Below are 23,786 nucleotides of genomic sequence, written 5' to 3'. Positions count from 1 at the left end.
GGCTGTAGAAGAAAAGTCTCCACAGCCAGACACTGCCTTCGGAATGGTGGTGCTGCCCTGCACAAAATGAAACCCAACAGGACAACCATCCACCAAAGACACCCTTCTATTTTACCCTAAGCAGATGAAATATCCCCTACAGTATCATTTGACCCCCCACTAGCAGAAGGCAAAGACCTCAGAATGAGAAAAGTCATGAAGAGCAGGATGGTTTTCAGAGCACAAACGTTATGCATGGTTAGATGATGGAGCAAGGAAAACATCTGGCCTCCCCATGCCCTCGCCTCACAATGCCGGTCACTACACTGGATCCCGATGTTGCCGAAGTCTCTTGGAGTTTGAGATGCATCACGATAGCTTTTGCACCAAGAATAACGTGGCACGGTAGGAAGAGACTCCTGACAAATCTGCATCACCTTACCTTGCCCACAAGGTTCCCAAAGGGCTCCCTTTATTCTCAAAACCTTTTACTTTGAGGTGGTTTTAGGTCAAGTAGAAAGGACCACTGGGCCACTCACCATCACTTCTCCTCCCAGCTCTCAGGTGAGGCATTGACCTCTTGGTGGTCCTAACATCTGGGGCTGGAAACCTGTTGCTGGATAAATATCACTGAGCCCAGACAATCTTCTATTCACACAGGCATCCTGGAGTCACACCTGTTGGTGCATGTGTGTGCACGCGTGCACAGATCCCCTCCCCTCCCCTCCCCTCACGTGCATACACCTGATCACACGCTCCACTGGAACACAGCTTGTTTGGATATAAGATGAACACTCTGCAGAAGCCGTTATTTTTAGAAGGCTGCTTATCTCTCCAGAATGCCAACGATTTTGGCTTGTCACTCATCTCAGAGCAAGCATGGTGCGTATCCAGGGCGAAGCATCCTGTTTTGTGTTTGAAGGGGCCTGCATCTTCAGGGAAGCTCAGGATGTGGCCGACACTAGCAAACTACCCGAACTGACAGCACCCACATCCAGATTCGGACCCACTCAATGTGCGTGTTGAGAGTGCCTACGGTGTGCAGGGTAAGGGGCCAAGTCCCTCTCTATTTGGGTCAAGTGCAAACAAGAAAAGACCTGGGTTGAACGTGGGATGTGCCTGTGTGTGTGTGTGTGTGCACGTGCACGTACGCGTGTGCACACTCTTGCGAATACACGGGTTTCTATGGGTATTAATATTGGATGGGAAGTCTGGCTTTGTATTTGCCTATTTTTCTTTTGGTCGAAATTGAGTTTTACGACTGTATAAGGGATGGGAGGACAGCTTGGTAGGCTATGGGCAGCTCTCCTTTACTTTTGTCATCCAGGGGCTTCCTTAGACAAGGAAGGGCTGCAGGACCCCAGGGGTGAGGAACCCGACCCCGGAGCCTGACAGCACGCCCTCCCCCAGCGGGACCCTCCTCTGGGCTGGCTTCACCGTCGGCTACTTCAGTGCATCTGACCCCCCACCCACCCCCCATGTGAAGACCTGAGATTGAACGTGGATTTCTGTTCTCCACCAACTCTGCAGCAAGGGCCCTGCCAGAGGCGTCGCTTCCTGTCATCTCCTCTTCCTGCTCCCAAGTAGAGGCACCTAAACAGAGATTAGATTTCTGGTTTCAAGGCATATCAAACCAAGCACGCTGAATGAACATGAGTTAGTTAATTAGCTCGGTCTCTCTTCTTTTACGTTCCCTGGTCGGAATGTTCCTTGATGGCAAAGTGACCAGGAGAGAGTTGACTTGCATCTTAAGACCTATGGGTAATGCTTCTGGAGTGGGGAGTTTTATTTAGCAACTGCTTGAACTTGTGTACGGGGTCGGGAAGGAAGTGGAGCTGACCCCGATCGGGCTGTCGGAGAGTGGGGTGTGGGTGGTGCCCACTGCCACGCTGACGCCCCGGGCCTCCATCAGGGCAGACAGGAGCTGCTGCTGCTGCTGGCGCAGGGTGTCCGCGATGAGCAGGGGCAGGGAATTGAAGCTGGCTGTGAGATGCTCCAGCTTAGACTCCAGGCTGCCGATTTGTTTCTCCAGATCTTCGCTCCGATCATTGAGTTCTGTGATTAAATCATACATGACGTTCTGCATCTGTTTGGGGAGACAGAGAGATGGGAGATAGGGAGATGACAGGTCATCACAGAGGAAGCTGCGATGGGAAAAATGAAATACTCCTCCAGATTACAACGGGACCAACTTCCACACCAGCTGTGTCTGTTCTGGCCAAGGACACAGAAGCAGTTTACTTTCTTGCAGACATGGAGGCTCAAATGGCACTTTTTTTTTTTTTTGGTTGTTGTTGTTGTTTTTCTTAACACAAAAATAATGTGGGATTTATTTATTTATTTATTTATTTATTTATTTATTTATTTATTTATTTATTTAAGGGCTGCATTAAGTTCCCAGGCTAGGGTTTGAATCAGAGCCACAGCAGCTGGCCTACACCCCAGCCATAGCAATGTGGGATCTGAGCCATGTCTGCGACCTACACCACAGCTCAGGGCAACACTGGATCCTTAACCCACTGAGCAAGGCCAGGATCGAACCCACATCCTCATGTATACTAGTCAGATTCATTTCCACTGCTCCATAACGGGAACTCCAATGCATATTAATTATAAAAATATATTAGAAAATAAGTAGACTGTAAGAGAAGCAGCACTTTCTTCTTAAATAGAACAAATCTCTCAAGTGTCCTCATGTTCTTACCGCGCCCACCTCTCGGCTCACACATCGTGGCAGACACTGGTTAAAGAGATGGGCGGCGGACAACGCAATAGATTTGTCATTGGTAGGCCAGGGTTCGAAGACACATCTGCAGCTCACTAATAAGTGCCTTCCCTCAGGCCACTTAACCTCTCTGAACCTTGGTTTCCTTAAAAATAGGAGGTAATAATAACTACATATAGTTACGAAGCCATTGCTCCCCTCTTACCCACTTTCAGCAGAGCAGCCAGAATGTATGATGTACGATGTAACTCACTCAGGCCAGGCCACCAAGGCCTCACTGAGGTTACGGCCTCTCTCCGGTCTGGTCAATGAAGGGGGCATCCCCAAAGGCCACTCCACCTCTGGAGCTCCGTGGGTTGTCCAAGGCCTTAGTCAATCATATCGCAGTTCAAACTCTCCCTCTGCCCCATCCTGCCTCCATCACTGCCTGGCAGGCCCACCCCCACCCCCAGTAAACCCCCTGCCCTCAGTGCCACCTCTCAGGGTCCCAGGGACCTGCCTTGAGGTCGGTGCTCATCCCCCATGCAGCCCATGGCCAACAGCCTCACCTTGTCTAAGCCTCCTGTTAAAAATCATCTTTCCCCCACATCCTTGTAAATATTACACCAGGTTCCCACTTCCATTCCTGATCCTACTGACACTGTTCAACTTATTTTTTCTTTTTTTTTTTTTTTTTGGCTTTTTACGACCACACCTGAGGCATATGGAGATTCCCAGGCTAGGGGGTCGAATTGGAGCTGCAGCTGCCAGCCTACATCACAGCCATAGAAATGCAGGATCCGAGCAGTGTCTGTGACCTGCACCACAGCTCATGGCAACTCGGGATCCTTCACCCACTGAGCGAGGCCGGGGATCAAACCTGTGTCCTCATGCATACTAGTTGAGTTCATTCCTGCTGAGCCACAACGGGAACTCCTCAACTTTTTTTTATGTCACCTTCTAACACACTAGCTAATTTGCCATTTCTTCTGCATATTGTTGTTGCTTGTCATCTCCCACTAGAAGGAAAGCTTCTCCAGGGCGGGGATTTTTGCCTGTTGGGGTCACTGTGTCTCAAGGGCCTAAAACAACATATGGCACGTAGGAGATACTCAACTAATATATATTCTTTTCTCTCTAGGGCCCCACCTGCAGCATATGGGAGTTCCCAGGCTAGGGGCTGAATAGGAGCCGCAGCTGCTGGCCTACCCCACAGTCACAGCAATGCCTGATCTGAGCTGCATCTGCAACCTTGCAGCAATGCCAGATCCTTAACCCAGTGAGCGAGGCCAGGGATCCAACCCACATCCTCACAAACACAATGTTAGGTTCTGAACCTGCTGAGCCACAGTGGAAACTCCGCAACGAATATTTTTTAATGGACAAATATACATAAATGTGCCTAGCAAGGGGGTCTGCCACACACGATCAGCAGTAAATGATGCTGCCAGACTAATGAATGGATAAAGTGCTGGCACAGGGGAAAATCACTGTGCCTTCCATCCCTTGGCCAACGCAGGAATTGCACTGATGGAAAAGACCATTTTCGCCACAAATTATTTCCATATGCCCAGAAGATTTCTCAGGGTCTCTCATGGAAACTTGAGTGGCTGAAGGAAAAAGGCAAACAAGACTACCAAGGGGGCCCAGCCCAGGGCCTGCCTCTGTAGAGCAAGTGCTCAGTAAGCTTTTGTGAATGAACACTGAAGGAGGGTGTGAGAGCAGGGGAGCAAAGATGGGGTGTCTCCAAGGGAACTGTAAATAAAATAAAACTTTAAAGTAATAAAATAAACATCTTCTCAGAGTTATCATAAAACCAGGTCAGAGCAGCATGAAACAAAGGGAACTCGTGCCAAGTACACCATCTTCCGTCTTCCATCCGCTCTTTGCCAGTGCTCCCTGTCTCCCCGAGAGACCTGCTGCTCATTCAGGCTGTCCCAACCTGAAACCCGGGTGTCACCCTCTCCCTTGGCCCCCAGGTTTCACAGGACAAAGTCCTGCTCACCCTACGTCTAATGAGCCCTCAAATTCAATGAATGTCATTGAGATGAAACCACTTTCACTCCAGCCAATACCACCCAGCAGGCCGAGATGCATTTAGTAGAGTTGAGTCCCATGGTTTGGCCACCCCGGCGGCATATGGAAGTTCCTGGGTCAGGGACTGCCTCTAAGCCAGAGCTGCTGAGCCAGAGCTGTGACCTGCACCACAGCTGCAGCAACACAGGATCCCCTAACCCACTGCACTGGGCTGGGGATCCAAAGGGTGCCTCCACAGAGACAAGACGGATCATTAACCCATTGTGCCATATTGGGAACTCCTAGACTCTACTCTTATCAGGCAAATTTCTGATTATAATTTGGCTTCCTGGGTTGGCTTGTAGAGCCCTTGTGATGGTCACATTTCTCCCTGAAAAGTAACAAATGACATCAACTTGGGAGTGAGATTCTTGGGAGACTTCATGCTCTCAGGTGGTCCCTGGCTGCAGTGACAGAGGTCCAGGGTGGTGGCAGCTTTGTAACCCCCCAACCCCCACCTCCAGGTGCTGTGGCTCCAGGGGCTTCTAGGCATCTGCCAGTGACACCCTGATCCTATTTCACCTGAAATTTCAAGTTATTCTTGGAAGACGCAGAAACCATTGGAGCCTGCAGGGGCCAAGGAAGTCGGCAATGAGATGAAAGAAAAAAAAAAAAAGAGAAAGTGAAGGTGGCAAAACTTGAGAAGCCGGAGAGGAGATGGGGGGAGGGAGGCTGAAAAGGTAGCAATACCTTCCCAGCTGATAACATGCCCCACCGGCAAATTGGCGTCAGCCCCAAAAGGAGCCACTGCAGAGGTGGAAAGAGGCAAGCTCCGCCTTTGCAAAGGCAGGACTCTGCTCTGGTTGCCTGGGAGGAGAGGGGGACTTGAGAAATGAAAGTGCTTCCTGCATTAATTAACATGCACAGAACCTCCTCAAGGTGCACCTTCTTCCCGGAACGCACAAAACCACGAAGCTATATGACCACAGGGGACCTCGACGAGCGCTGGACTGAGTCCGGGCCCTGAGTCTCGGCCCCAGCGCGGCAGCTCGCCAACAGCCTGACCCTGGGGTGGTCTCTTTGCTCCTCTGGATCTTGGTTTCCTCATCTATATCCCCCCCCTTTTTTTTTTTGGTCTTTTTGTCTTTTTGCCTTTTCTAGGGCCGCTCCTGCTGCATATGGAGGTTCCCAGGCTAGGGGTTGAATCGGAGCTGTAGCCGCTGGCCTACACCAGAGCCACAGCAACTCGGGATCCGAGCTGCGTCTGCAACCTACACCACAGCTCATGGCAATGCCAGATCCTTAACTCAATGAGCAAGGCCAGGGATCGAACACACAACCTTATGGTTCCTAGTCGGATACGTTAACCACTGCGCAACGACGGGAACTCCCCTCATCTATATTCCTAACCAGAACTTTCATGTGCAAAGCCAGTGTCTATTGTTCACAAAGCATTGTTAGAGATGATATCTTTAATCTTTCTTTCTTTTTTTTTTTTTTTTTACATTTTAGGGCTGCACCTGCAGCATATGGAAGTTCCCAGGCTAGAGTCAAACAGGAGCTGTAGCCGCCAGCCTACAACACAGCCACAGCAACTCGGGATCCAAGCTGCATCTGAGACCTACACCACAGCTCATGGTAACACTGGATTCTTAATCCCCTGAGCGAGGCCAGGGATCGAACTTGCATCCTCATGAATCCTAGTCGGGTTCGTTAACCATTGAGCCACAAAGGGAACTCTGGTACCAATTTATACTCCCACTAGCAGGGGGTGAGTGTTCCAGTTGCTCCACATACTTAACGGCACTTGGTATTACTTGATTTTCAATTTTTTCCCCCTAGGGCTGCACGCATGGCATATGGAAATTCCCAAGCTAGAGACTGAATCAGAGCTGCAGCTGCTGGCCTGCGACACAGACACAGCAACACCAGAAAGGAGCCTCATCTTTGACCTACACCACAGCTCCACGGCAATGCCACATCCTTAACTCACTGAGCGAGGCCAGGGATCGAACCTGCATCTTCACAGATCCTCGTCGGGCTCTTTATCGCTGAGCCACAATGGGAACTCTTAGAGATAACATCTTATTGGATCAGTTGAGCCCGGATGTGAGGAATGATTTTTACTTTTCAATGGGAGGCACTGAGACCAGCACAGAAAACCTCCCCTCCTTCCTGGCTGGTTCCACTATCCTATGAGAGCTCCTCAACAGAGCAAGGGCTATTTGGAAGCCATACGGCCTTTTTGTAATCTAGAGAGGACCAAAGGGCAGGGGTGGAAGGGGTGAGCTGGGAGGACACGCACAGAAAGAAAAGGAAGAGAACATGGCGTTATTGTCTCTCCTGTTCCGTTGCTTGGTGACGGGAGGCCGGGGGAATGTGGACCGGTTGAAAGATGCTAGGTTGCTGCCAGGACCTTGGCTGAGCCTCCTGGGAGGACAGAGTTCACCTTCCTGGCAAGGCCCACCCACCCCACCGCAGCCCTGCAGATTCCCTTAACCCTCTCCTTTGCATTTTTCTTTCCAGGCAACTCCCTTCCAGGTTATTGAGGTTTAGTTGTCTCTTTCCAATTCATGGACTTTTGTTTTGTTTATGTCTTTTTTTTGGGGGGGGGGGCTACATCTGCAACATGTGAAGTTCCCTGCACCGCAGCAGCAACCCAAGCCCAGGCAGTGACAATGCTGGATCCTTAAGTCACGAGGCCACTAGGGAACTCCAATTCACAGAGTTTTTGTTTGTTTGTTTGTTTTTGCTTCAACCAATCTTTTCTGCACAGGGCCCCATCTCTGTGAGAGGCGGTGGCTGGCACTGAAGAAATGCAGGCTTGAAAGCCCAGTTTGCCTGCTATTCCCAGAACATCAGCCACAGCCTGTCCAGCCAGGTGAGGTGGGGGGTGGGGGGAAAGGAAATACAGCTACTTGTAAAAGAAATATCTAGGCTTGTCGAGCCATTCCTGTGCCTCCCAACATGGCCTCCCAGCCATGTGTACCCTTACAACCCTCCTCCTGGCCTCAGCTGATTGGTCCAAGGGTGGACACATGACCCAAACTGGCCAATCATATCATCCCTTCTAAGAATTTAGAATTAAGACAATAGGAGGCCAATTTGTCTTTGTGGCAAGAGCTAGAACATAGATTCTCTGGGTAGATAGGGGCCGGCATGGTCTGCCATGGAGACAGGAGGCATGGAACGCTGTCGGGAGACAGGGGAGAGGAAGAAAGAGAGAACTGAAGCAGGCACTTGAACAGGAGAGAGGAGAGAGGGTGAGCAAATGCTTTCCGGGGTGAGGCCCACTTCTAGTTAGGTCCTTTCTGAAGTCTGACCACATGCCTGCCTTGAGGTTCTGCCTGGAATGAGAACTCCTTGTATCCTTATAACAAACACCTCCCTTTTTTTTTACATATGGAAATTCCTGGGCCAGGGATCAAACCTGCACTACAGCAGTGACCACACCAGATCCTTAAGCTAGGCCACCAGGGAACTTCCTAAACACTTCCATCTTAAAACCTCCTTCCAGTGGTGCTGATACTGGAACCCAAGACTGTTAAGCGATGCACCCAAGGCCCTGGGAGATTCCCTTTTGCACTTGGTGTTCCATTCTCATCCTCACCTCCTCCAGGCTCTCAGGAGCTGGGCACTCCACATCAGTGCCCTCTCCAAAGGCGTGCAGGTCTGTGAGCATCTCCCTACCCGTGCCAGCCACGTATTCCCTGAGTGAAGTCCTCCAGGGGCTTGGGAGGCCCTTTCTTTGGCCTGATCCCTTCGTTGAACAAAGCGCCCCACACGTGGCCCAACAACTGGCAATTTCTCTGATCGCACCCTCTTTTCAAAGGGGGCTTAATTTGCCTGTGACTGCTCCTCTTGCTTACCCAGGGGACATGTTCCACGATGATAATTGACATCAGCTGGAATGTTCTGCCAGCCTGGCCCTGGGTTATATGCTTGACATAAAATTTCTATCAAGAGGCCATGAGGAGAAGGGGCTGAGGAGGGGTGCCTCTTTCTTCAGCAGTGCCTCCACTCAGCTCTGCCAGCGGGACAGCCTCTGGTTCTTTTACTCTGGAGATTTGCAAGAGGGGCTATTTCTTTACAGGATTATAGCAGTGCAGGGCCAGAAGCACAGAAGGACAGTGGGGCTTTCAAAGGAGGGCTCTCTTTTTTGGCATCTTAATGAGAAATAAAGAAATCCCCCCAACACACACCAATTTAGGGCCAGAAAAGCTGAGTGGTAAGGACTAGAGGATGCAGAAAAATGAGTTTCTGATCATAACAGGAAACCAGAAGGATCTTCCTAGGTGTGACCCAGGCAACAGCATCGCCATTGTCACCATTTGGCCTCAGTGTGCTTCACCCCCTGCAAACTCAAGCTCACCCTTCAGAGCCTTCAGTGTACAGACACTCAAGCAACACTGAAGAGACTATTAGGTCAGCTAATTAATTCCCAATGAAGACTAACCTGAATGATTGAGTTTAAAAACACATGCTGGGGAGTGTCCATCGTGGCTCACCTGTAACGAATCCAACTAGTAACCATGAGGATGTGGGTTCGATCCCTGGTCTCCATCAGTGGGTTAAGGATCTGGCATTGCTATGAGCTCTGATGGGTGGTGTAGGTTGCAGAGACGGCTTGGATCCCGTGTTGCTGTGGCTGTGGTATAGGCTGGCACCTGCAGCTTCGATTTGAACCCTAGCCTGGGAACTTCCATATGCCATGGGTGTGGCCCTAAAAAGACCCCCCCCCAAAAAAAAACCCCACGAAAACACATGCCCGGTTTTAAAAGTCAATAACACACACTCGTAAATTGCAAATGTCAAGAACTTGAACCTAGATTATTTTTTAACCAAGGAGGAGGTGGTCTTGGCTTTTCTGCTCCTGTCCTGTTCAGTTTGGCCATGGCCAGGTCTTCACAGCCACATTGGAGAAATTGAAATGCCAGCATCTGAGAACCCTTTCTGAGGGTTTTGGATTTTGCCACTCACCTTGGAAAGGTCCACCAGCGTGTTGGCTTGGTCGCTCAGCTTCCTCTGCTCCATCTTGACGCTCCTCAGTCTGCGGGAAAGAGTCGTGACAGCCATACTCTTCAAGGGCATGTGGGGCTTGGCGCCACACGCAGATTCCACCTCAATTCATCTGGTTTGGGAACCCAGCCCAGGACCTCAACCAGGAGAACAACTGACCAGAATCAAGGGCTTGGCAGGTCCCCAGAACAGCAAACGCTTGTCTCCATACGTGCTTGCCTTCAGTCAGTTTCCTCAGCACCCTCACAGCATCTCCTGGCTCCTATGCCTTCATCCAGGCTGCGCCTTCCACCTTCCAATGCCCGCCTCTCAGCCTTCAGGCTTTTCCCCAAACCTCCTTCATCCTCTACTTGAAAAAATCCACCATACTCCTAAAAGTCTTAGCTTGTAGAAAGCACTGACCACAATGTGTTCTGCTTCCAGTGGTCACGTGGTGCATGCGTGTATGCATGTGTGCATGTGTGCTCGCGTGAGCATGTGTGTGTGTGTAATACGGACCTCATGCCAGCACCATGCTATCCCCTTGACATTATCTTCTTCAATTCTCACTGTGATCATTTTGAGAGAGATGGGTTATGGAGATGCCTGGTGGTATAGAAAGTGTTTTCTTTTTATCTATTATTGCTCTTGTTATTATTTATTTTACAGTTTCAGCAGGGAAACTGCCAGCCAGTTCTCAGTCTGTGTAGACATAGACAGTCACTTTGGGATACATCCTTCTATCTAGTGGAGAGTTATTTGAGTAGCCTCTCTTGCTTATGTAAATGTAAGACAAATAGGCAATTCATGCCTCAGAGAAGGTTATACTAACACCTGTTTTGTGATCAACTATGCTTTTCTTTCTTTCTTTCTTTCTTTTTTTTTTAAAAGGCTGCACATGGAAGTTCCTGGGCTGGGGTCAAATTGGAGCCACAGCCCTGGCAACACCAGATCTGAGCCAAACCTGCAACCTACACGGCAGCTCATGGCAATGCCAGATCCTTAACCCCCTGAGTGATGGCAGGGATTGATCCTGCATCCTCACAGAGACTATGTCAGGTCCTTTACCCACTGAGCCACAACAGGAACTCCTCGACTATGCTTTTCCCTCCTAATTTCTCTATGTGGCACTCATAGGTCAATAGGAAGTATGGATATTTGCCTAAGGTCAAGAAGCTCCAGGAAGCTAAGGGTTGAAAACCCTTCCTTTCGTGTAGATTATGCGAGCCCTCTGAGGGTCTTATCTAATTTTCACCTTCCATGGCAGCCTGTCCAGTGTCTGGCCGTGGCAGGTGCAATCAAAGAATCCAAAGATGGATCTGAGTCCAGTTCACTGCCCCCAGTGCTTGCTGAGTGGAACAGAATGGATTTCTTCTGCTCCTCCAAGTATATGAGAAGATACTGACAGAACCCTGGGGAACCCCCCACTTCTAATGTGGTCATCTGGTGGCTGAGCTGCGTGGCATACTCACTGGTGGATAGCTTGCAGGAACTTCCTCTGGTGCTTCCGGACTTTGGCGTGGTCAATCTTCTTTAGCAGCTTTGTGTGTTTATAGATTAGCCATGTTTCTCGGAGGACGTTGGCTGCAGCATTCTTGATCTAAGGAAGAGGAAATAAAGCAAGTTGCCCTCAAGTGAAATTTTCCCAGATTCATGTCACGTGGTTTTTGTGTGTCTGCTGGTGTCGTCTACCTCATAAGGAAACGATTCGGCGATGACCTCTGTCCTTAATCAATTCATGAACTCTCAGAAAGGCTGATTAAAATTCATCTCTTATTAATCCTGTACTGGACACAGTAGACTGGAGCCCGAAATTAAGGGGTGTTTCTTGTTTCTTTCTTAATTATGCTAGGTCTGCCTCTCGACGGCTCATGCTGAGGCTATGTTTAGACAGGCTGCATTACCAAGACCTGGGGGCCTGGGGCACACTTTGAATAGATAAATATGTACCATTGCTGCCCTTGGAGGCGGAGTTCCACGCTCTACGTGAGATTTCGATTTAGTGCACGTGGTACGGTTCTTGGATTCAGAGAGTAAACAGATTTCCTATCAGCTAGAGATTTTGTTTATTTTTAAAAATTTAAAACAATTTTTATATATGTTTTTCGTTTTAGGGGCTGCACCCACAGCACATGGAAGTTCCCAGGCTAGGAACTGCCAGCCTCCACCACAGCCACAGCAACGTGGGCTCTGAGCCACGTCCTTGACCCACACTGCAGCTCATGGCAACACCGGATCCTTAACGCACTAAGTGAGGCGAGGGATTAAACCCACAACCCCTCGTGGATACTGGTCAGGTTCATTACCATTGAGGTACAACAGGAACTCCCAATTTATACAAATTTTAAAGGTCACTTTCCATTGACAGTTATTACAAAATATTGGCTCTATTCCCCATGTTGTACAATATATCCTTGAGCCTAAATAACATCCAGGTTCTTTTTTCTTTTTTTAAGGGCCGCCCCTCGGCATATGGAAGTTCCTGGGCTAGGGTTTGAATCGAAGCTACAGCTGCCGACCTACACCACAGCTCACGCCAACGCTGGATCCTTAACCCACTGAGCGAGGCCAGGGATCAAACCCAAATCCTCATGGATCCTAGTTGGGTTCATTAACTGCTGAGTCATGAAGGGAACTCTTTTTTTTTTTTTTTTTTCAATCTTTTTATCACCCAGTAGCTTTTATCACCCTCTCCCTGACCCCTATATGGCCCCTCCCCCAACTCTGGGACCCGCTAGCTTGTTCTTGGTATCTATGAGTCTGCTGCTTTTTTCTTATATTCACTAGTTTCTGGTATTTTTTAAGATTCCCCATAGAAGTGGTAATTGTACAGTATTTGCCAGTCTTTCTGGAGATTTTCAAAGGCCTCTTTGAGGAAGTATCTTCCCCACCCAATGGGATACAGGTATCAACAAATCCACTGTCTCTTTTCCCAAATGGCCGAGAACATTTACACGGCAAGTTTACATGTCAGTGTAATTGGCATAAAACGGAAAAAATTTCCAAGCAGTGTCAGAAAATCAGTGAAGATATTTCGGTGTGAAACCAGAGCTGCCTCACTCCCAGGGCTGGCTCCTTCACCGCACCGCAATCACACTTTTCAACAGATGACATTGTCATCTGTTGACATGGAAACCACTGATATCACCCAGCTCGAGACGGAGCTGAGACATATCGATGGCATCCAGATGGCAGGGGACAAAGTTTTAATCCAAACACAGACATCTTCAGCAATTAGCAGCAAGAGTAAGAGGAAACTTTTTTTTTTGCTTTTGAGGGCCACCCCTGTGGTATATGGAAGTTCCTGGGCTAGGGGTCTCATCAGAGTCGTAGCCGCCAGCCTACACCACAGCCACAGCCATGCCAGATCCGAGCCGTGTCTGTGACCTATACCACAGCTCACGGCAGCACCGGATCCTTAACCCACTGAGCGAGGGCAGGGATCGAACCCGCAACCTCATGGTTCCTAGTCGGATTTGTTTCTACTGTGCCACGACGGGAACTCTGAGGAAACAGTTCTTCTTAAGCACACGCTAAATAGATTTTTGATTAACTGTTCCCCTTTCTGTCAGCCATGCAAATTGGCACAGGCCCACAGGCCCAGGGCCTGGAAGTAAGTAGGCCAGCCTTGTAGAAATGAGGTTACTAGCCAGAAAGGATTTTAATAAAATTGGAGAGTACAGGCCTGCTTCTTCAGACTGACATCAACAGATGGGATGTTGTTGAAACACTGAGACGTGTGGGAAGGCCTAGGAAACATTGTTTTGCAGGCTGATAACTTTTGTGTGTATGTTTTAAAAATTTATTACTAAGGCTGGATTATATTTTTCATTGGCGCTGAAATGATGTTTTAAAAGAACAGCTAGGTCTTCTCAGACATGTCTAAGTGACACAAATAGTGCTTTTGTTCGTTCAATAAAAATCTACCGTGGAAATGGTTTTAAATGACTTGGCGGCCCACCTCTGGGACGTTCCTGCCTGAGAGGAAGCAGGTGGTGGGGAGCCGAGGCTGGAGAGGGTGCGCGTCCAGGTCAGGCGTCCCCGGGAAGGGAGAGGAGGGGACAGCCACCGGGGTTCCGTCTGGGGCCCACAGTAGACATCAGCCTCCTGGCAAAGGAGGCGGCAGAGAAGGGAAGGCTTTCTCTCTGCCCAGCTCATGCTCCCGCCGCCCTTCTGTCAGGAAAAGGCAGCCTGGCAGGTGGTTTCTTCAGTTTCCCCAGGTGCGTAGCCTCCAAGCAAAGCCTCCCAGAAGAACCGGGGTCGGGGAAAGGCTGCCCCAGCATTTTGGATAATGAGCAGAGCCCTGGTTACAGGGGTCTCCTCTTTGGAACACGGATAGAGTGCTAAATGTCACACCAATGAACTTTTTTTTTTTTTTTTGTCTGCACCCATGGCTTATGGAGGTTCCCAGGCGAGGGGTCCGATTGGAGCTACATCTGCCAGCCTACGCCCCAACCACCACCATGCCAGATCCGAGCCATGTCTGTGACCTACACCACAGCTCATAACAACACTGGATCCTTAACCCACTGAATGGGGCCAGGGATCGAACCCTCGTCCTCATGAATACTAGTCGGTTCTGTTATCACTGAGCCATGGCGGGAACTCCCCTGATGAGCTTCTGCAGACAGTCTCTGGGCGGGTGTGGGACCAACATTTGAAGTTGGAAAGCCTGCAGTTGAATCCTTGTTCTGCCAGTTTAGGAGTAAATGCTGAATTATAAGATGGGAAAAATAGGAGTTCCCGTCGTGGCACAGTGGTTAACGAATCTGACTAGGAACCATGAGGTTGTGGGTTCAATCCCTGGCCTTGCTCAGTGGGTTAAGGATCCGGCATTGCCGTGAGCTGTGGTGTAGGTTGCAGACGCGGCTCGGATCCTGTGTTGCTGTGGCTCTGGCATAGGCCGGTGGCTACGGCTCCGATTTGACCCCTAGCCTGGGAACCTCCATATGCTGAGGGAGTGGCCCTAGAAAAGGCAAAAAGACAAAAAAAAAAAAAAGATGGGAAAAATAAATCCTTGCCTTAAGGGTTCTTACAAGGACCAAAGGAGGCAATAACTGAGGAGGTGATGGGTGCTGAGGCTCCTGGTGAATATTTACCAGGTGCCAGTTGGCATATGGGTAAACTCATTTCATCTTCACAACAACCCTCTCAAGCGGGTACTAATAGTATCCCCATTTTCCAGATGAAGACACGAAGGCACAGACCAAGACCAGAAGGTTGTGATGACAAACTGAGTCACTGTGGATTTAAGCCTTTTATGAAAGTCTCCGAGAGATATGAGTTATCATCCTCTGGCTCCAACCCCCATTGACAAGATGAGGAAACAACAGCTTCAGAGACAGAACGTGATGGCCAGAATCCCACAGCCAGCTAACGGTGAAGTCCAAACAAGAGCCGGGTCCAAAAGGAGCAGGAGGTTTTCACGTGGTCTGAAGAAAGACCTGACGCGACGTCATCACTACACAAACAACATTAGTTGCTCTTCTCCAGGATCAAGGAACTGGAAAGGACATTAGATTTGTTTTTAATCATCGTGGCCCTCACTTAGCAATAATGACAGAACAGGGAGTCCAGGTCCTGCACTTAACTTTAGCCCACAGAGAAGGTACTAAAATCCCAGCCCAGCCTGGGTAGCGGAGCGAGGCAGTCGCAGCATCTTTATGGGTTTGAACAGGAGGCCCCTGCGTATGCGGGAAAGTGAGGTTACATGCAAGCCTTGGTGCTGCCTCTGAATTAATTGCCAGCAAAGAGCCTGGCACGAAGCTAAGGAGATCAATATCTGCAAGAGAGAAAGAAATAGGCTTTTAACTGCACTGTGCTTTCCCCGGTCGACAGTAAATGCGATTGTGACCAGGTTCTCCTCCAATTTACCTGGCTGATTGCTTTGAGCATCAGCGGGGTGGGAAGCAGTTGAGGGCGTGTGCCCCTCCTGGGATTCACTGAGCTTCCACGGGGCTCCCAGGCACTGCTCTCTGATGAAGACTTGGGTACCCTGTGAGCGCTCCTGGCACGCAGGGGCACGAGGGCCAAAAGATGCTCTTGGGAGTGAGACTAGGAGTGGGGTGAGTCAGGGAACTGGGAAGGACTGGGTAAGGCTGGCCACGATCTGATGAGCTCAGGAATGGTTGGAAGAGAGCTGTTTGTGCATGGAAAGCTGGCTATTTCATCCTCCAAACCCATAAGCATATGAGCTGATTGTTTTCTGTGGTTCTATACATTCTCTCCCCAAAGGTGTATGCTTTCACCCCAATGGGGGCCAGAGAACAGGCCAACGACCTCTGTACTGCAGGGAGGGCTGAGATGCATGCATCTGGGCAAGGAGTCATCCAGCTAAGATCTTACAAATAGTAACAGCTACCTTCACGGAGCTTACCAGGTGCCAGGCTCTGTGCCAAACACTTTATGTTTACACTGTCCCTCTGGCCCTCAAAAAAACCCCACATGTGGATGAACTATTTCCGTCTTGAACCAGGTATGGAACCTCTCTGAGGACTCCATTTCCTCATTCGTTCCTTCCAAAATCATTTACGATGTCCTGGCGATAGGGCAGACACCGTTCTCGGGGGTGAGACTACAGAGACGCACAAACCAATAACATTTCTACCCTCATGGAGCTTCTAATCTTGTGGAGCCAGCGTGTACGTTGTAATATCGGATCAGGCACTAAGTGCGTCCGAGAAAAACCACAGCACAGTAGGAGGCTACGGAGCGACACAAGTGCTCTTGATCTGTGAAATGGGATCATGGCATTGACTCAATGAGAAAGAATATACTTAAAACACTTAGCATTGGGGCCTGGCTGCACCACAGCTCGGTCCATGGTGGCTTTATGGATGTTCCTCCCCCCAACAAAGGTCAGCTGCTTCTCCCACCTCCCGCAAAAGAAAACGTAAAACAGAGCACGTATGTCTGTTCCTCGAGCTCCTGGCCGTATTATCCAAGTCAACCGCGTGCTCTGGCCGCCTCGCCGCCAGGGTAACCTGCTCCTTGGTGGTACGGGGGAGGGGGGAGGCTGTGGCAGGAGGAACATGTGAGACTGGGTGAGAGGCACCCTTCTGGTGTGCCTGTGGTTCCAGCAGCCACAGGGGGCCCTGGGGGAGTCATTCCAGGAGCCCCACTGGTGGGCTCCCTGGGAAGAACTATTAACATGCTCGTTATGCTGCCAGAAATCCTTTCCAGGGAAAGGGTGTTTCCACCTGGAGACGGGCAGGGGAGGGAAGCAAGGAAGATGATCACAGGGTGTGACTTAAATTACTTCAAGACGTTCCAGAGGTTGAATTGGATGAATACATCTAAAGGGATGATAAAAATCACAATGGGAGAACCCTCCGATCACCCTTGTCGTCAGACACTTGACTGAAGGTATCTGTTAGATGCAGGGCCATCCCCTCTTCCCCACCGCCTGCCCCACTTCCCTCACTGGCCACAGGCTCCCTACTGGCTTCCTGCCTCCGCGTCTCTTTCATCCCCCTGCTTATACGCGCTCTCCTTCCTTCCCCCATCCTATGCCTTATGCCCTTGTCAGGTGCCTCCACCTGCCTCATCCACACTTAGAAATGGGGGCTCCACTGCTGTGGCTGGCAGGACCCTGGGGCGGGAAGCAGGAAGGGGTGCACTTCCGTGGTTCAAGGTTGGAGTCTGTAGCTCTTTCCCCATAGCAACGCCGTAATGAATCGCCGCTGGGTCCATTATGCTGCTATTAATGTGACGCTCAGCTAGTTTGGAGGTAAACTGGCTTTTCTTTCTAGCAGGCCTGGGACCCTAACCCCCACTCTGAGTTCCAAGGGACTGACTGTTTTGGAAAACCCATTGGGTTTTGGCTGGAGAGCCGCCTGCCCACTCGAGAACAAACAGCAGCCCTGGCTAGGACCCAGCTTGTTGCATGCGGCTGGGGGCCCACCCTTGCCCATGTCTGGGCCAGAGACGCTTACCCCTAAGAACCCTTCCAGCTCAAAAGCTCATAGTTCTTACGATTACTCTTAAAGAAAAAACTGCACCCAATCTGCCTGGGACAGAACTTTAGTGGGTAATATAATTTATACTCTCCTTCTGGGGAGAATTTAGTATTTCTGATAACTGCTTAATTGATTATCTGATAAGACCTGTTCTGGGAATCTACTCATAGACCCAGCAATTGTCGGTCAGGAGTCTAGTGCTCTTTAGCCAGACTTTCTGTATCTGGTACAACAATGACTATCGTCGTCTTTTCTTATAAAAGACCTCCCTACTGTTGGTAAACCTTACTGCTGGGGAAAAAAAAAAAAAATAGCACTGATCAGTCGGTTTTAGGGGGTTACCAAAGGTTTTCAAGCAGGATGGTGATAGGTGCAGAGCTAAGTCTTAGAGTCTAAGGAGATTCACAAGGAAGCAGAGTACAGTATGACCCAGATAAGGGGGGCCCAAGTGAGATGGGAAGGTAGAAAGCAATGGTGATGGCACAGGACTGAAGGGGTGGCTCTAAGTATGATGGGCAGAGGACCTGGAGAGGCTGGGGTGCATAAACAGCCATGGCCAAGCCAAGTCAGCTTCTGAAGCGGCTGAGACCTGCTATGGGAACCAGAGCAGGAGTCTGAGATGCTGCTAAGCTTTCCAGCCTGGAGACTACAAGAACCATGATGTTATTATGGGAACAATACGTGTTTGGTTTGGGTCGTACTCATTGATTTCATGGGCAAATGTACTTGGATGAAGTAATTGAGGCAGGGGACTCACTGGGGCGAGGAGAAGGAGGCGCAACCCTCAGCCAGGGGTACACACGCTGGAGGTGTCTGCAGGCTTATGTGGGCGGTAGGTGTGGCAAACGGAACGTCTCCTGTCCCTGATGCCTCTCATGCCAAGTGTGTCCATGGGGGGCCACCCTGCCCTTTAGAGAGGTGCTCTTTGAGGACGGGCAGTAAGTATGAGGGCAGGGACCTTGCTTATCTTGGGGTCCCCAGAACATAGGGTGTGGCATCCAGATGTGATGGACGTGTTTCGTTACATAAAACAGAGATGGGGACGGGTAGTGTTGAGTGGGAGAAAAGACGGGGGATCTAGTATCTTTTTAATAGTCTCTCTGTGTGTCATTTACATATATATACATAGCTGCACCTGCGGCATATGGAGGTTCCCAGGCTAGGGGTCAAATTGGAGCTGCAGCTGCCGTCCTATGCCACAGCCACAGCCACAGCCATGCCTGATCTGAGCCACCTCTGCAACCTACACCGCAGCTCACGGCAACGCCGGATCCTTAACCCACTGAATGGGGCCAGGGATTGAACCTGCAACCTCATGGACATTATGTCAGGTTCTTAACCTGCTGAGCCACAATGGGAACTCCTATATGTTATCTAGTAGCCTAGAGGTTATCAATAAATTACAACGCTAGAGTAACAATGGCAGTTACACTGCAAAGGCAGTGTGGGAAGGTCTGATTGCATGAAATACAGGAATGATGTTGCCACCAGGTTTGCCAAGTTATACAAATGAGAGAAGAAAAGTCTTGGGATTCACGAAGACCAGAAACCGAGTCTGACCCTGTGCTATCAGACCACCGCCCCGCTCTACCCCACCCCCCACCTCCCTGGCAAATAAATAAATAAAAATAGTGTTATTCTAGCGGTAAAGGCTGGGCTGGAGACTTTATAGCAAGACAGGCAGAATGAATAAACACCAGAACATTTGAGTATTTTTATGATTAATAGATTACAATTCTTCACTTTCTTTTTTTTGTTTGAAGAATTAAGGTTGCCTGTGCTAGTAAGAGATGGCTTTTCTGTTAAATCTACCAATGGTCCACTCCTGAAAGGTTTGCAATTATGCTCCAATCAGACCCTCCCCCAATTTGATCTTTCTCTGCGAATTCACTGGGATCTTAGGAATAGACAGAGCTTAGCATCCGTTTGACCCTTGACCCACTCCAGCTGGACACAGTGGGCCATGTGGAGAGGACAGAGGGCGGGTGGGGCATCAGCAGGGGAAGAAGGGTGGGCTCCTCTGAGACTGGGGCTGGGGGATCTGAAGCCAGAGCAGGTCAAGTTCATAGCCAATTTTCTTTCAGTGAAGGTTATAGAAAAGAACTTTTGGAGTTCCCGTCGTGGCGCAGTGGTTAACGAATCCGACTAGGAACCATGAGGTTGCGGGTTCGGTCCCTGCCCTTGCTCAGTGGGTTAATGATCCGGCGTTGCCGTGAGCTGTGGTGTAGGTTGCAGACGCGGCTCGGATCCCGCGTTGCTGTGGCTCTGGCGTAGGCCGGTGGCTACAGCTCCGATTCAACCCCTAGCCTGGGAACCTCCATGTGCCGAGGGAGCGGCCCAAGAAATAGCAACAACAAAAACAAAAAGACAAAAGACAAAAAAAAAAAAAAGAAAAGAACTTTTGCAGTCCTGCCAGCTTTGAGACTCCTCTCTCTATAAGAACCATCCCTTTTATGTTGTTTGTTTCTCTGGGAAAAGATATTAGACACTAAAGAGACATTTCAACAGATTTAAGTGTTCTCAGAAAAGTGAGATGTTATTCGATTAAAAAAGTGCCTTGGACTCGTGGATGGGCAATAAATATTTGGTGATTTGATTTTTAGTCCTGCTTTTCCAAAAGTAAGTGGACTTGAGGAGGATTTTAGAGAATTATTTTTGAAAGATTGAAATTAGCAACCACAATCTCATCTCCTTCTACAATTATATTGCAGAAAAATTGTTTATTTCCCTGTCATCTGAGGGAGCTGGCTTTCCCTGGCTTTATTTTCCTCTAGTGTCTGATTCACAGGGTGAAAAATAGAGACGACAAAGGAATAACATGAAACACAAAGTATATCCTTGGTTTCAAAAAGCAAACAGAATAAACAGAGAAACTGTTTATGTCTCTGCTCTACGAAACAGCTTCTGAGAAGGTTTTGGAGGCCAAACTCCCTTGTCCCTCCCTCCTGCACCGAAATTGTTCCAATAACTTTGGCAACCTGTGCCATACCGAGCTGGACTTGTGCATGCTTTCTTAGGGGGCTGATGGGAAGCAGGTGGATTACAGGGCTCTCAGGGCGAAACCCGACTGGCCGACCCATGGTTATGGTCCTCAATCCTACCATCCCGATGCTACCCATCACCTTTTCTCTTGTACCACGGACAGCTCAGGGCCACACTGTACCATATGTGACCACCTGTGTGTCAGCAGCATAAGAATATTTGCTGTACCCTTTCTTTTTAACAGACTCTTTAAAGAGGCCAATACATGTAATCAAAGACCAAACAATCAAACATCATAAATAATTCCGCTGAGAAATTGGAGCAGCCTTGGCAATGTCCCATTCCACCACGGCCTCCCTTGGAGCATGCTCACACTCTGTCACTCTCCTGCTCTCCTCTGGTTCTCCCTTCCTGCCTTTGTCTCTATTTCCAACACATTTCCACGGCGCGCCGCAACATTCATCGCTGAATATTTTCTCCAGCTTTCAAACACCCCCATCAAAATTTGGCTGCCCCTGGGTGTCCTAACCCCCTTTAATCCTAAAGGAGAAAGACTTGCTATGGCGGCCAAGACCCCAGCACAGGGCTTGGCGTCTCGCTTCTTTCGGAAAGAGGAGAGTTTTGCAGGAAATCATATTACTGACCTTGGTTCAGCCTGCAGCTCTAAAGAATTTTCCATAAAAGCTGTCATTAAATAAACAGCTCCTGCCTTGCTCATTTGGCCTGCTGTTATCCTGGAAGGCTCGTTTCTGTCTCTTCTAAATGGGCCTCTTCTGCTCTGACAATTCAGTGGGGTGTCAGACTTTTAGCAGCTAAATAATATCCCCGTTCTTGCTTATATTCAGTTTTTCACCCTCCTTAACCACTTGCGTCAGGGGACCAGGGGGAAACATTCTTTGGAAAACTCAAAAGGGGCAAATTGGATGATGACGTTTTGATGAATGTTCTTTAGAACAGATTGTCGGCAATTTTTTTTTTTTTTAAGGATTAGATTTCGATACAATTCCAATATTGTTTTCTAAGACTTTCCACTGCCCTTCCTAATGAGAATCAGGAAAATATTTGAGCATAAACAGAAACGCCTCATGCTGGGTGAGGTTCTCAGGACCGTTAGGCAAGGGGGCGGGTTTTGTCATTGAATGCTATAGATTTAATCATCAGGAAAATTATTTTTGGTTGCCTGAACCATGCACCATGATTTCAGAGAACATGGGAGCCGGGAGCATTGGGAAATTGTGCCCATGTTGAGCCAGCCGGTTACATATGTCTGGGTCTCCCTCAACCCTCTACTGAAAGGTATGGCCCTAACCTATCATGGCTACTTTGTAACTGGCTCCCATGTTGGTCTCTCTCTCTTTTAATACAGAAGGTCTTTGTTGTTTATTTTATTTTAAATTTTTTCTTATAGTTGATTTACAATGTTCTGTCAATTTTTGCTATATAGCAAAGCGACCCAGTTACACATAGACATACATTCATTTTCTCACGTTATCCTCCATCGTGTTCCATCACAAGGGATGGCATACAGTTCTCTGTGCCAGACAGCAGGACCTCATTGCTTATCCACTCCCACATTGGTCTTAAGTGCCCCCACAAAGACGTGGACAGTGGCCTTCTTACCCGTTTGGTCAGCTGAGTGTCCATCATGAAGTTGTGAACGTGTTTCTCTGCTTTGGTGAGTTCCAGCTTTCGGGCCACCACGGCCACCACCAGGGCAGTGCAGCCTGCACCCTGTGAGGGGACAGCAAGAGGACCGGGGAGGGGAGAGCATGTCAGTAGGAGGCAGGACTCAGGCGGAAGACTCGGTGTGTCCCAGGCCCACTGTGGGATTTCTGGGAGTGGAGTGGGGACTTGACCTCTGGCTGGTCAAGGCCAAGCCACAAAACCCATCAGGGCTCTGACTCCCGCATGTGTGAAAGGGTCTGCAATGCTCTTGTCTTAGCTGCAGAGCTGGCCTCTGGAGGGCTGATTTTCCGTAGAACTAGCCACTTTGCCTTCTTCTTCTTTTTTTTTTTTTTTTTTGGCCATGGCCACAGCTTGCGGAACTTTCCAGGACAGAGATCGAACCCATGCCACAGCAGTGATCAGAGCCACAGCAGTGCCAGTGCCAGGTCCTTAACCCGCCGAGACACCAGGGAACTCCAGAACTAGCCACATCTTTATGGAACAGGATACTGGATGGGGCTGAGGCTCGGGGGAATTTAAAACAAGGGACAGTCACTTGGTCACCTGCCAGGCTGGGCAGGGAGCTCAGAGGTTCAACACACAAGCCCTCTCTCTCTCTTGCCAAGCCCAGCCCCACCACCACCTCCAGAGCAGGGGGTCCGGAGGCAAGAAAGCCATGCTGCATGGATGGAACTCCTGCTGGTGGTGGAGAGCGTTCCTGAAAATAATCTAATGAAAAGGCAGAGCATTTCCCCCCAAGGCTGCTGCTCAGGGAAACCCCGGTCGGCACAGTACAGCCCTCAGTGATTAAGCTCGCTCCTCAGCTGAGTCTTTTTACCTGCAGGTCTAGCTGTGACTCAGCACAAGAAATCAGTTCTTTCTTGCTTTTACCAGGAGGCTCGTGGATTCACCATCTTGCGAGATTTTAAAGACAACAACAACACGCCTGCCTCAAAACAGGATTCTAAGAGAACCTGTAGAAAGCTCTCCGTATTTTCCAGAGCAGTGTTCCTATTCTGCCCAGGTTGGTCCATTTCAGGGAGAGCGAGTAAAAAAATCAGGTTCCTTAGGAACCTGAGTGAGGTCGTTCTCCTGATCCTCTGGATCTGTGCTTGACTTTATGAGAAATGAGCAGAATGCGGCTCATCCTGACATCCTCCCGAAGGCCTTTGAAGTGGTCTTCACTCTGCTTCCCCACCGGCCTATGGGCGCTGGGGGGAGGGAGAGAACGGCTCCTCCCAGATTCTTCTGCCAGCGGCAGAAGGCAGCCCCACCCTCGCCCAGCGCCCTCTTCCTGCACCCGGGCCAGACCGCCCTGACCTCCGCTTGTGGGAAGAGATGATAAGCTCAGAAAAGTGAGCGGTCCGATCCCCTCGATGCCAAATGGGAATTATAGCTGCCAGAGGGCTCCGTTGAGCAAACTGAGGTCCTAGGATTGGAGGAATCTAGTGAAAGATAACATTGGGAGGCTCACCTGGTCTAAC

At 49.4% G+C, this 23,786-nt stretch overlaps 1 protein-coding gene across 4 annotated transcripts in view; it reads right to left on the bottom strand.

Moving 5' to 3' along the window:
* Positions 1-705: 705 nt before the first annotated feature.
* Positions 706-23,786, bottom strand: part of KCNN3 (potassium calcium-activated channel subfamily N member 3) — a 190,298-nt gene continuing 167,217 nt past the window's right edge. For 3 of the 4 annotated variants that reach the window (XM_047784446.1, XM_047784443.1, XM_047784447.1), the window contains exons 5-8: positions 22,258-22,368; positions 11,170-11,297; positions 9,680-9,749; positions 1,742-2,065 (exon numbers count right to left, since the gene is read on the bottom strand). In XM_047784446.1, coding sequence (XP_047640402.1) covers positions 1,769-2,065; positions 9,680-9,749; positions 11,170-11,297; positions 22,258-22,368 — 606 coding nt within the window. In that variant the 3' untranslated portion in view covers positions 1,742-1,768. Of the gene's footprint in view, positions 1,573-1,741; positions 2,066-9,679; positions 9,750-11,169; positions 11,298-22,257; positions 22,369-23,786 lie in introns of those variants that run through there. The other variant, XM_047784444.1, reaches the window with a different exon arrangement.

Source organism: Phacochoerus africanus, chromosome 6 (assembly GCF_016906955.1).
Source record: "Phacochoerus africanus isolate WHEZ1 chromosome 6, ROS_Pafr_v1, whole genome shotgun sequence".
Taxonomy (NCBI): Eukaryota; Metazoa; Chordata; class Mammalia; order Artiodactyla; family Suidae; genus Phacochoerus; species Phacochoerus africanus.
The sequence above is the reverse complement of the archived record's forward strand: the minus strand, read 5'-3'. Positions and strand labels throughout refer to the sequence as shown.